The 13,436-nt window shown below is 38.1% G+C and overlaps 1 protein-coding gene across 1 annotated transcript; it reads left to right on the top strand.

Annotated features, from left to right (window-relative positions):
* Positions 1-270: 270 nt before the first annotated feature.
* Positions 271-2,073, top strand: LOC139874496 (receptor-like protein kinase ANXUR1). The gene is made up of 2 exons (XM_071861922.1): positions 271-1,179; positions 1,972-2,073. Exons 1-2 carry the CDS (start codon positions 271-273, stop codon positions 2,071-2,073), a joined length of 1,011 nt encoding a protein of 336 aa, XP_071718023.1.
* The last annotated feature ends 11,363 nt before the right edge of the window (positions 2,074-13,436 follow it).

The raw sequence follows: 13,436 nt of genomic DNA, 5'->3' as shown, positions 1-13,436 counted from the left end.
GTAATACAATTGACTTTCCTTCCAATATAATATTTTTTAGGGTAATAATAGTGACAGAAACATAAAATAATTATAGCTTAACATGTGAAAGAGTTTGTATAATAATGCGGACTTGATTGAGATATGATAATTATACCTTAATATGTGCAAGAGTTTCTATTGGTTTGACCATTAAATTATACACCCTCCGATCTCTCTCTTCTTCCTTTTGATTATTGTAACTCTTTGCTTTTGTGCTTCTTCATTTTCATTTGATTAATACATGCAAATATGGATTCTCCAATCACAGAACTTGCACACTTAAAAATCCCACTCCAAAAGATAGCTGACGCAACCAACAACTTTTCTGATAGGAATCTCATCGGAAAAGGTAGTTTTGGAGATGTTTATAAAGGGAAACTTGATCATGACGGAAAGACGGTAAGAATTGCTGCTCGGAGGTTAGATCCTAAGAATAGGCATGGAATCACCGAGTTCTGGACCGAGGTAAATACGCTTTCTAGTTTACAGGAAAGTCCATATATGGTTGAATTGATTGGTTTTTGTGATGAAAATGGTGTGAAGATTGTCGTAAACCGCCATTATCCCAAGGGAAGTCTCGCACGGTATATAAGCGATCCGTTGACCCTCGATTTTGAAAAAAGATTGGTTATTGCTAAGTATCTTGTCTATGGGATAGGAGAATTTCGTAAGTTTATAGTCAAAGGAGGTGATTATGTCCTACACCGAAACCTTAATAGCTTCACAATTTTAATAGATGACGATTGGATGCCAAGGTTATCTGGATTTGAATATTCCGTCAAACATGCTTTTGAACAAAGGAACCAAGTTGTGAATCTAGTAGCCGTTGGCACTAAAGGATATATAGACCCCGCTATTGAAAAGCATGGAGGTCTAAATCACATGTCAGATATCTACTCAGTTGGCATCATTTTATTCGAATTGTTATGCGGGAGGAGAGCATTCGAAGACAATCAGCTTCTAGGTCCACTCGCCAAGTGTCATTATGAAAATGGAACACTTAAGGATATAATTAATCCAGATTTATGGAATCAAATGAATCAAAAATCATTCAAACGCTTTTCAAAACAAGCGTATTCTTGCTTACAAGAGAATCCAACACTACGCCCGGACACAACACAACTTTGGGTTCAACTTAAACAAGCAAATTATTATCAGGTAAGACGATCCTTTCCTCTATGTTATTTTATTTTCTTCTACTCAATAAATCACTTTTAACTATTTTTTTTACTAATATTTGGATGCGGTTATTTGAAATTTGTATGTTCTCGCACAATTTATGCCGTGGAAAAATCATTCGATATACTTTTATATGTACTTCATTCTTTATGAGTTAAATGATAAAACCCGTGAGGATTACTTTATTACATATGCATATTTATAGATTACATAACAAAACTCTAATTGGTAAAATTCTAATAGACTTAACCCACAATGCAATTGGGCTGGGCCAATAATAATACTCTAACACTCCCCCGCAGTCCGAACGGGGAAATCTTCGGACGTGAAGAAAACACTAAACTTGAAAAAAAACAAATAAAAAAAAGTAACATTTTTTTTCTCTTATTTGTCGCATTAAATACTGAGCTTCGTCTAGAGTTGCAGATTTATTCACGGCTTCTCCTTTTCCATAGCGTTTTTTTTTCTTTTACGTTGTGGCTTGTTGTGCCTAAGGATCAAACACCATTTTGATATGCTACTTTTGTCGACGATAACATCAATTCTTCAACACTACAAAAAAAAGAATTTTGACTATATTCTCTTTTTCGAGGTTTGAAACCTAGTCAAGCTCATCCCAGGCCGATTATTTTTACAACTAAATCATGAATAGTACTCCGTAGATATAAAACTAAATAGAAATAAAAAAAGTAAATATACAAAAAGTGTAACTATTTTGTGGCATGCGGCCGAGAGTTTATTTGGTTAGTACGGTGTTTTTCTTTTCAATAGGTTATTGCGTTAACAGAGGTGTCTTTGAGCATAGGCAAAGTGTCTTTGAGCATAGGCAAGATAGATAATCGCCTAGAGCTCAAAAATTTAAAAGGACTCTAAATTTTGAATATGTAAATATTTTTTCTCAATATATTAATTTAAATCAAATAAAAATTGTCAATTAAAGTTAAAATATATTGTTTTTAATAGTTAAATACAATATAAGTAAATAAATAGATAAATTGGAGTATTTTTTTTATACGTAGAAAAAAATTTAACGTACATAAGGCGCGAAGACACAAGCGGGAACCTCACATATTTCACCGGAAGCTTACATTCTTCAAACGGAAGGATGCTTAGGATCGCAACCTTCATATTATGAGTAACGTTGGCAAAAAAACGCCGTACTTTTTTGAAAACTAGGAATCAGGTTTGAACAAACCTTAAACTCCTCCAAACCACCAATAATTACACTAACAGAATCAGTATATGCATAATAGAATAATAATAGATCATCTACAAAACATATATTAGTAATACCCAACTCATCACATTTCAGATGATATCGAAACAGTTCAGCTTCGCGAACCCTATGACTAACCATCAAGGATAACACTTCCATAACCAGAGTAAATAAATATGGTGATACATGATCCCCTTGATGGAGACCCCACTTACCCTTAAAATACCTATGAAGCTCTCCGTTTCAAAAATTAAAAAACACGTTGATCTCACACACGCCATAATCCACTAAATCATGCTTTGCTGGAACCCAAACCAATCCAGAATGAACTCTAAGAAACCCCAGTCAACAATATCATACGCCTTCTAGATGTCAACCTTAAAAGGACACCTCGGCCGACAATTCTCAATATGATACTCCCTCGTCCCAATTTGATAGTCCTAGGTTGACTTTTTTTAACTTTGACTTCAAATAACTTTTTGTGTTATATAATACATGATGGAATTTATATAAAAAAAGTAAGTTTTATATGCGCTTTCATTTGGTATACCTTTCATTGAGTATTATATAACATACAAAAAGTTATTTATAGTTAAAGAAAGTCAACCCAAGACTATTAAATTGGAACGGAGGGAGTAGTTCCTCATTAATTCCCGTGCCAAATGAATAATATCCGAAATTCGTCTGCTAGAAATAAAAGTGGATTAATTCTCGTTAACCACATCATCCAAGGTTTAATTCGATTAGTAAGGAGTTTACTGATAACCGTATACAAAAATTACAACAAGAACTGGGTCAGTATCTTTTACTGGTTTAACCAGATTTGGAATGAGAGCAATTATCGTATGGTTCAACTAATTTAGAAGCTTCCCATTGCAGAAAAATTCCTTAATATCGCTAGTCACCTCGTGTGACACCGCTAATTTTTTTATTTTTTTTATTTTTTATACGTGGCGGAATCATTAATTTTAAACAAACCATTTCAATAACATAAACATATTTAATTACATATCCGAATCACTTGACAGTAAATATTAAACTAATACAAATAGTGTCACATGACATTATAACAAAATCAGTTTTAAAGGAAAAGACACATCAGAGTTTCTTCATAGTCAAACATAACATCACCATGCCCGTCTTCTCCCAAAAGCGATATCTACAAAGCTACAACCTGTAGGGAGGAGATGCTGAATCACCAGCATAAAATGCTGAATCTTATCTTTCTCAGTCGGCACTCACTGTTGGACAAACCTCAACTTTGATGTGAAATCTCTGAAAACTTCATCAATCGTCATACTTTCTGTCATCTTCATACTCAGAAACTCAGTTTTCAATCTTTCCATCTCATATTCAGAACAGTACTGCTCACAAACTTTAGCAGCAAATTGTTCCCAGGTAATCTGACTGATTTGTTCCTTGGGTAAATATGCAGTAATAGAATCCCACCATTCCATTGCCTCACCTTTCAAAAGTCTACTAGCAAACAACACTCTAGACTCAGGTTCACAGAAACAAGCTTCTAATGCTCTTTCCACTTCTCTCAGCCAATTAAGGGTCATTGTAGGGTTTGTGTGACCATGATACTCTGGAGGTTTACAATCAAGAAACTGTTTATAGGTACACTTCTTTCTTGTCTCAGGGACTTGAAAAGGGTATATCATTTGATTTGGAAATGCCTAGTTAAACAGGAATGGCATTTGGAGGTTTTGATAGGTGTTTTGAGGAAATTGTGATTGGGAACTACCTCCGGCTTGAGTATAGAAATTTGGAGGAAAAGTTGTGTTCAACGAAGTGGTATTAGGATTCCATTACGCCCGTTCTTGCTCTAGTTCCTTAATTTTCTCCTAAGCTTCTAATAATCGGCTTTGAAGGTTTATTACTTCCTGTGAGGTTTCCTCTTCCGATGACACATGTCCATCTTCATCGGGAGCTCGGAATGTACCAGTTCCAGGGACAGTTGGGCCAGTAGCGTTTGCTTCATTATCTGCCATTACTGCACTACCACAACACTCACACCAAGGCTTAGTATAAACTCTGTTAGTACTAACAACTAACACATAACCTGTCCTAATACTCACTTAACCCATCCCCAACATGTTATGTTTGACATGACTCTACTAAGTTTGGGAACATGACATTTAGATCACAATGCACATGCTGCCAAACTAAGCTCTGATACGAACTTGTGACACGGCTAATTTTTTTTTTTTTTTATATACGTGGCGGAAGCCTTAATTTTAAACAAACCTTTCAATAACATAAGCATATTTAATTACATACCCGAATCACTTGACAGTAAATATTAAACTAATACAACTAGTGTCACATGACATTATAACAAAATCAGTTTTAACGGAAAAGACACATCAGAGTTTCTTCATAGTCAACATAACATCACCATGCCCGTCTCCCAAAAGCGATATCTACAAAGCTACAACCTGCAGGGAGGAGATGGAGGGGAATTAGCACGAAGCTAAGTGAGTACGACTAACTACGGGCCATAGCATACAGAAGTGTTATACTAATCATGTCACATAGCCTAACACACAAACATCACCCAAGTGCCATCTACAGAGACTCTGGCGGCTCGGCCAAACCATTAACCACCAGCTGATCGGACTGGGACTTACCAGAAGTTCCTCCACCACCGTATGTATATACATAATCCATACGCGACGGACGCGTCATTCACATATATATACACCACGATTGTCTAGGCAACCACATGAGGAACCCAACCCGCAGGTTGATCTCTCCTACCGAGGCAACCACACAATAGGGAAGCACTGGGATCCAACAGACAAGCATCAACCAACATGCAGTCATCACAACATACTAACTAACTGTATTAATAAGTATAGCTAACAAGCATGGCAGTCATAATATAACATGCTACTCTATACTATATTCCACAGTTAGTCCCACTCACCGATTACCAGCAAACGAGAAGGTGTTCAGCTATCTAATCACTGAACCTTCTCTTTATCCTTTTCTCCTGAGAAAAACATATACACAAGTTAGTTTCTGTCCGTTAATCCCAAATAACACAATATAGAAATTTTTTGTCAGAAAAAGTATCCGCTAAAAATTTTCTGTTTAACACTTATGCACATTCAAAATTTACATCATAATCATCAAAATACAAACAGGCAGCATAACGGCTAGAAATCAACACTTGGTAAAATATTCACTGCCCAAGACACTTGGGCGACTGTCAGAGACAGTCGGCCGACTGTCTACACTCACTCGGCCGAGTGTCTAGTCACTCGGTCGATGGTCTCTCACAGACACACTCGGTCGTGGGTCTTACACACTCGGTCGATGGTCGAGTCAGTCGGTCGAGTATCAGGAGACACTCGACCGACCGTGTTCATCTGCAGAAGCTGAAGCCAAAGTGACGGGTTTCACCCAAAATCGACCAATTCTTGCTCTAGAGCTCGATTATGACCTCAAAATGACCAAATCAAGGACACTAAACATGTAGAAACATAAACCCACAACATTTAGACTCAAACAACATCAAATCTACCTATTTTGACCAAAATTACTCACTTTACAAAAACTAACACAAAAACCCAATTTTCTCAAAGATTAGAGCATGAAATCTTTTAATTCTTACCTTGATAGACTCGGTAAATCGAAAGGAACAAGATGATGTAAAAGATTTGAGCTCAAGAACAAGGATTAGAATTTAGGGTTTTGGTAGTTGGAGAAGATGAAGTACGGGTGTGTATGAGATGGTTCTGGAAAAATGAAAGAGAGAGACAGCACTAGTCATCTATATGGGTTTAATTTCCCACACTGTGCAACACACGGGTATTTATCAGTTATCTGATATCTTTCGTACAAAATTTGGCAACCCAAACGAAGTCCAAATTAAATAAACAAACCTGTTCTGTGACCCTTGTCACAAACCGGTCCTAACCACAATATTATTTAATAGTAAATATTAAATAAAAATAAAACATATAATAACACAACATCAACTTAAGGGCACTTTAATAATCTTACATCTAGGCCCGATTGAGGATGTTACAAATCTACCCCCTTAAGAAGATTCCGTCCTCGGAATCTGGTCAAGGTCAAACAACTGAGGATAGCGTGCTCTCATTAACTCCTCGGTTTCCCACGTCAGGTTGGAACCTAAACTGTGTCGCCACTCTACTAACACCATAGGAATCTGTTTCTTTCTTAGCCTTGTGACTTTATTATCCACTATTCGAATTGGCTCTTCTACTAACTTCTTACTTAAATCCACTTTCAAGTCCTTCAGCGGAAGAATCAAACTTTCGTCGTCTACTTTACACTTCCATAAATAACACACATTGAACGTGTTGTGAATTCCTGCTAACTCTGAAGGAAGATCTAAAACAACAGTCTGATCATTCAAAATTTCTTTGATCGAAAATGGCCCAATAAATCTCGGTGCTAGTTTACCACGTTTACCAAATCTGATCACTCCTTTCCACGGCGAAACTTTCAAATATACACGATCACCTATATTAAATATCACCGGACGTCTGTGCAGATCAGCATACATCTTTTGTCGATCTCTAGCGGCTTTTAACTTCTCACGTGAAATTTAGAACTTTTCTGCGGTTATCTGAACAATTTCGGGACCTGCAAATTGTTTCTCACCTGCTTCTAACCAACACGTAGGAGTTCTGCACTTGCGATCATACAACATTTTATATGGCGGCATTCCTATACTCGAATGATACGAATTGTTGTAAGCAAATTCTATCAATGGAAGATGCGAATCCCAAGAACCACCATATTCTAAGACACACGCTCTTAACATGTCTTCTAACGTCTGAATCGTTCGTTCACTTTGGCCGTCTGTCTGTGGTTGATAAGTTGTACTTAGATTTACACGTGTACCCAAATTCTGTGGTAAACTGTTCCAAAAGTTCGATACAAACCTAGTATCTCTGTCAGAAACTATAGACAACGGTACACCATGTCTACTAACTATTTCTTTCAAGTACAACTCTGTCAAATCACTCAACGAAGCTGTTTCACGAGTAGCTAAAAAGTGAGCACTCTTTGTCAAACGATCCACTATCACCCATATCATGTCGTGACCTTTCTGGGTTCGGGGTAACTTGGTTACAAAATCCATCGTTATATGATCCCATTTCCACTGAGGAATTTCTAACTGTCGTAAAGACCCATACGGCTTCTGATGTTCTACTTTAACTTGCGCACAAATATGAAATTTTTCAACGAAACTTGCAACATCTGTCTTCATTGTCGGCCACCAGTACAACATTTTCAAATCTCTATACATCTTAGTACTACCTGGATGCACTGTCAGTCTCGATTTATGTGCTTCAGAAAGGATTAATTCCCTCAAATCTCCGAGCTTAGGCACCCAAATTCGGTCTTTATAGGTCTTTAATCCTCTAGAATCATTGCATAGGTCAAATTTTCTTTTGGTCATTTGTTCAGTCTTTAGGTTTTCGTCATTCAAAGCTACTAACTGAATGGTTTTCAACCGATCGATCAAGTCTGAAACTATCTCAATTCTCATAAATCTGACATTTTTGACAGTTTTCTTGCGACTCAGAGCATCTGCGGCCACATTTGCTTTACCCGGATGGTACTTAATCTCACAATCGTAGTCTTTAATCAATTCTAAACATCGACGTTGACGCATATTTAATTCTTTCTGCGAAAAGATATATTGAAGACTCTGATGATCTGTGTAGATTTCACAATGTGTACCATACAAATAATGTCTCCAAAGCTTCAAGGCAAACACAACTGCAGTTAACTCTAAATCATGAGTAGGGTAATTTCGTTCACGATTCTTCAACTGTCGTGAAGCATACGCTATGACTTTATTTCTCTGCATCAAAACACAACCCAGACCTGCACGTGACGCATCGCAGTAAACCACAAAATCTTCTGTTCCCTCTGGTAAAGCTAAAACCGGCGCTTGACATAACAACTGTTTGAGAGTCTGAAAATCCTTTTCTTGTTCATCAGTCCATCGAAAGGCTACATCTTTTCTGGTTAACTTATTCAATGGACCTGCTATTTTGGAAAAGTCTTTAATAAACCAGCGGTAATAACCTACTAAACCCAGAAAACTCTTGATTTCTGTCGGCGTTTTCGGTGAGTTCCAATTCATTACGGCCTCTATCTTAGACTGATCTACTTTGATACCTTGTTCACAAATCATATGACCCAGAAACTGTACTTCCCGCAACCAAAATTCACACTTAGAAAACTTAGCGCACAACTGTTCTTGTTTCAGAAGCTTTAACACTAACCTCAGATGTGTAGCATGATCTTTCTCTGTTTTCGAATATATCAAGATATCATCTATGAAGACAATCACAAACTTGTCGAGATACTGACGACACACTCTATTCATTAGATCCATAAACATTGTCGGCGCGTTTGTTAACCCAAATGGCATCACTAGAAATTCATAATGACCATATCTAGTTCTAAACGCTGTTTTCGGTATATCGTTCTCTGCAACACGTACCTGATGATACCCTGAACGTAAATCAATCTTTGAAAAGTAGGAAGCACCCTGTAACTGATCGAATAAATCATCTATTCTCGGTATCGGATACTTATTCTTTATTGTTCTCTTATTCAAGTCGCGATAATCTATACACATTCTAAGCGACCCATCTTTCTTTTTCACAAACAACACTGGAGCACCCCACGGTGAAGAACTTGGTCGAATAAACCCCTTATCTAAAAGTTCCTGAATCTGAGACATCATCTCTCGGATTTTTGATGGAGCTAATATGTAAGGAGCTTTTGCAACTGGCGTAGCACCTGGAACCAAATCGATTTTATACTTTACTTCACGTACTGGAGGTAACCCTGGTAAATCATCTGAAAATACTTCGGGAAATTCTGACACAACAGGAATATCGGTCACCTGCTTCTTTTCTTTCTTAACATCAATCACATAAGCTAAGAACGAATCACACCCTTTAGATATCGCCTTCTGAGCTTTCATTAGGGAAACCATAGGAAAGTTAAATCCACTGCACTCTCCCCTAGCAATCACTCGGGATCCGTCGGCCAAACGGAAAGAAATCATATTCTTATCACACTTAATATTAGCCCTATTAGCTCTTAACTAATTCATGCCTATGACTACATCAAAGCTAGGTATAGGCATCAACAAACAGGTTAAAGGGAAAGAATGGCCGTCAATTTCGATGGTAATTCCAGACACAGATGATGTGCATGGAACCATTTTACCATCAGCTACTTCTATTCCCAAAAGCTCATCTAACATCCTAACAGGCAACTTCAACTTATCACAGAAGCCTAAGGACATAAAAGATCGATTCGCTCTTGAATCAAACAACACACGAGCTGGCAAGGAATTAACTAAGAACACACCGGTAATGACGTCATCGGTAGCGGTTGCAGCGTCTACCGTCATATGAAAAGCCCTTGCCTCTGCTGTTAGAGGATTCTTTCTCTTCTGCCCGACAGTAGAAGCGGAAGATCCCCCAGAAGTTACTGACCTCGCCCCTGACCCTGCCCCAGAACCGGCTCTTGACGCAGATGGATAATTTGCAGATCTATGTCCCTCCTGATGACAACTCCAACAAACATATGATTTAAAAGAACAAGTTGTTGCTTCATGACCTAACACCCCACATTTCAGACATCTTCGGGTCATTGGAGAACACAGACCCACATGAGTCGATTTACAACCATTACACCAAACAGAATGAATAGAACCCGATCCACTCATACTAGACTTACTCTTCTATTTAAACCCGCCTGACTTCTTACCTCGAAAACCGGATTGCTTACTCGACTGCTGAGTCGACTGTCCACCCGATTGACTTTCCAATTTTTCCCCAACAGATCCACCTTTTGAACTTTCTCTTTTTACTGCCATTACATCGCCTTCAGTAACCTTAGCCATCTCATGAGCATGTGCCAAGGTTGTTGCAAATCTCACAACTGTTCTATACTTCGGCTTAATCAACCGCATAAAATGCTGAATCTTATCTTTCTCAGTCGGCACCCACTGTTGGACAAACCTCAACTTTGATGTGAAATCTCTGAAAACTTCATCAATCGTCATACTTTCTGTCATCTTCATACTTAGAAACTCAGTTTTCAATCTTTCCATCTCATATTCAGAACAGTACTGCTCACAAACTTTAGCAGCAAATTGTTCCCAGGTAATCTGACTGATTTGTTCCTTGGGTAAATATGCAGTAATAGAATCCCACCATTCTATTGCCTCACCTTTCAAAAGTCTACTAGAAAACAACACTCTAGACTCAGGTTCACAGAAACAAGCTTCTAATGCTCTTTCCACTTCTCTCAGCCAATTAAGGGTCATTGTAGGGTTTGTGTGACCATGATACTCTGGAGGTTTACAATCAAGAAACTGTTTATAGGTACACTTCTTTCTTGTCTCAGGGACTTGAAAAGGGTATATCATTTGATTTGGAAATGCCTGGTTAAACAGGAATGGCATTTGGAGGTTTTGATAGGTGTTTTGAGGAAATTGTGATTGGGAACTACCTCTGGCTTGAGATAGAAATTTGGAGGAAAAGTTGTGCTCAACGAAGTGGTATTAGGATTCCATTGCGCCCGTTCTTGCTCTAGTTCCTTAATTTTCTCCTGAGCTTCTAATAATTGGCTTTGAAGGTTTATTACTTCCTGTGAGGTTTCCTCTTCCGATGACACATGTCCATCTTCATCGGGAGCTCGGAAGGTACCAGTTCCAGGGACAGTTGGGCCAGTAGCGTTTGCTTCATTATCTGCCATTACTGCACTACCACAACACTCACACCAAGGCTTAGTATAAACTCTGTTAGTACTAACAACTAACACATAACCTGTCCTAATACTCACTTAACCCATCCCCAACATGTTATGTTTGACATGACTCTACTAAGTTTGGGAACATGACATTTAGATCACAATGCACATGCTGCCAAACTAAGCTCTGATATGAACTTGTGACACCGCTAATTTTTTTTTTTTTTATACGTGGCGGAAGCATTAATTTTAAACAAACTATTTCAATAACATAAACATATTTAATTACATATCCGAATCACTTGACAGTAAATATTAAACTAATACAACTAGTGTCACATGACATTATAACAAAATCAGTTTTAACGGAAAAGACACATCAGAGTTTCTTCATAGTCAAACATAACATCACCATGCCCGTCTCCCAAAAGCGATATCTACAAAGCTACAACCTGCAGGGAGGAGATGGAGGGGAATTAGCACGAAGCTAAGTGAGTACGACTAACTACAGGCCATAGCATACAGAAGTGTTATACTAATCATGTCACATAGCCTAACACACAAACATCACCCAAGTGCCGTCTACAGAGACTCTGGCGGCTCGGCCAAACCATTAACCACCAGCTGATAGGACTGAGGCTTACCAGAAGTTCCTCCACCACCGTATGTATATACATAATCCACACGCGACGGACGCGTCATTCACATATATATGCACCACGATTGTCTAGGCAACCACATGAGGAACCCAACCCGCAGGTTGATCTCTCTTACCGAGGCAACCACACAATAGGGACGTACTGGGATCCAACAGACAAGCATCAACCAACATGCAGTCATCACAACATACTAACTAACTGTATTAATAAGTATAGCTAACAAGCATGACAGTCATAATATAACATGCTACTCTATACTATATTCCACAGTTAGTCCCACTCACCGATTACTAGCAAACGAGAAGGTGTTCAGCTATCTAATCACTGAACCTTCTCTTTATCCTTTTCTCCTGAGAAAAACATATACACAAGTTAGTTTCTGTCCGTTAATCTCAAATACCACAATATAGAAATTTTTTGTCAGAAAAAGTATCCGCTAAAAATATTCTGTTTAACACTTGTGCACTTTCAAAATTTACATCATAATCATCAAAATACAAACGGGCAGCATAACGGCTAGAAATCAACACTTGGTAAAATATTCACTGCCCAAGACACTCGGTCGACTGTCTACACTCACTCGGCCGAGTGTCTAGTCACTCGGTCGATGGTCTCTCACAGACACACTCGACCGTGGGTCTTACACACTCGGTCGATGGTCGAGTCAGTCGGTCGAGTGTCAGGAGACACTCGGCCGACCGTGTTCATCTGCAGAAGCTGAAGCCAAAGTGACGGGTTTCACCCAAAATCGACCAATTTTTGCTCTAGAGCTCGATTATGACCTCAAAACTGACCAAATCAAGGACACTAAACATATAGAAACATAAACCCACAACATTTAGACTCAAACAACATCAAATCTACCTATTTTGACCCAAATTACTCACTTTACAAAAACTAACACAAAAACCCAATTTTCTCAAAGATTAGAGCATGAAATCTTTTGATTCTTACCTTGATAGACTCAGTAAATCCAAAGGAACAAGATGATGTAAAAGATTTGAGCTCAAGAACAAGGATTAGAATTTAGGGTTTTGGTAGTTGGAGAAGATGAAGTACGAGTGTGTATGAGATGGTTCTGGAAAAATGCAAGAGAGAGACAGCACTAGTCATCTATATGGGTTTAATTTCCCACACTGTGCAACACACGAGTATTTATCAGTTATCTGATATCTTTCGTACGACATTTGGCAACCCAAACGAAGTCCAAATTAAATAAACAAACTTGTTCTGTGACCCTTGTCACAAACCGGTCCTAACCACAATATTATTTAATATTAAATATTAAATAAAAATAAAACATATAATAACACAACATCAACTTAAGGGCACTTTAGTAATCTTACATCTAGGCCCGATTGAGGATGTTACACCTCGGACCCTACTATATCCCACACATCCCGAAAAAACTCCGATGTATACCCATTCAGGCTTAGCATTTTATTAAGACCTGAATCAAACACCACATAAACTCATGAATCATATCAGCAGCTTTAATAGCATAAATTGACCTTGTAAACAGCTCCTCAAGCTGAGATATAGGCTTAACATATTGCACAATACCTATGAACGATTCGTAGTGTTTGACA

The sequence above is a fragment of the Rutidosis leptorrhynchoides genome, chromosome 11 (genome assembly GCF_046630445.1).
Source record: "Rutidosis leptorrhynchoides isolate AG116_Rl617_1_P2 chromosome 11, CSIRO_AGI_Rlap_v1, whole genome shotgun sequence".
In the NCBI taxonomy this organism is placed as follows: Eukaryota; Viridiplantae; Streptophyta; class Magnoliopsida; order Asterales; family Asteraceae; genus Rutidosis; species Rutidosis leptorrhynchoides.
Note: the sequence above shows the minus strand (reverse complement) of the source record. Positions and strands in the feature narration are given on the sequence as shown.

Excerpts from the sequence above, each read along its gene's own strand:
- LOC139874496 (XM_071861922.1), top strand. The coding sequence starts at position 271 with ATGGATTCTCCAATCACAGAACTTGCACACTTAAAAATCCCACTCCAA. Across the intron at positions 1,180-1,971 it reads AACAAGCAAATTATTATCAG|GTTATTGCGTTAACAGAGGT; the intron begins GTAAGACGATCC and ends TCTTTTCAATAG.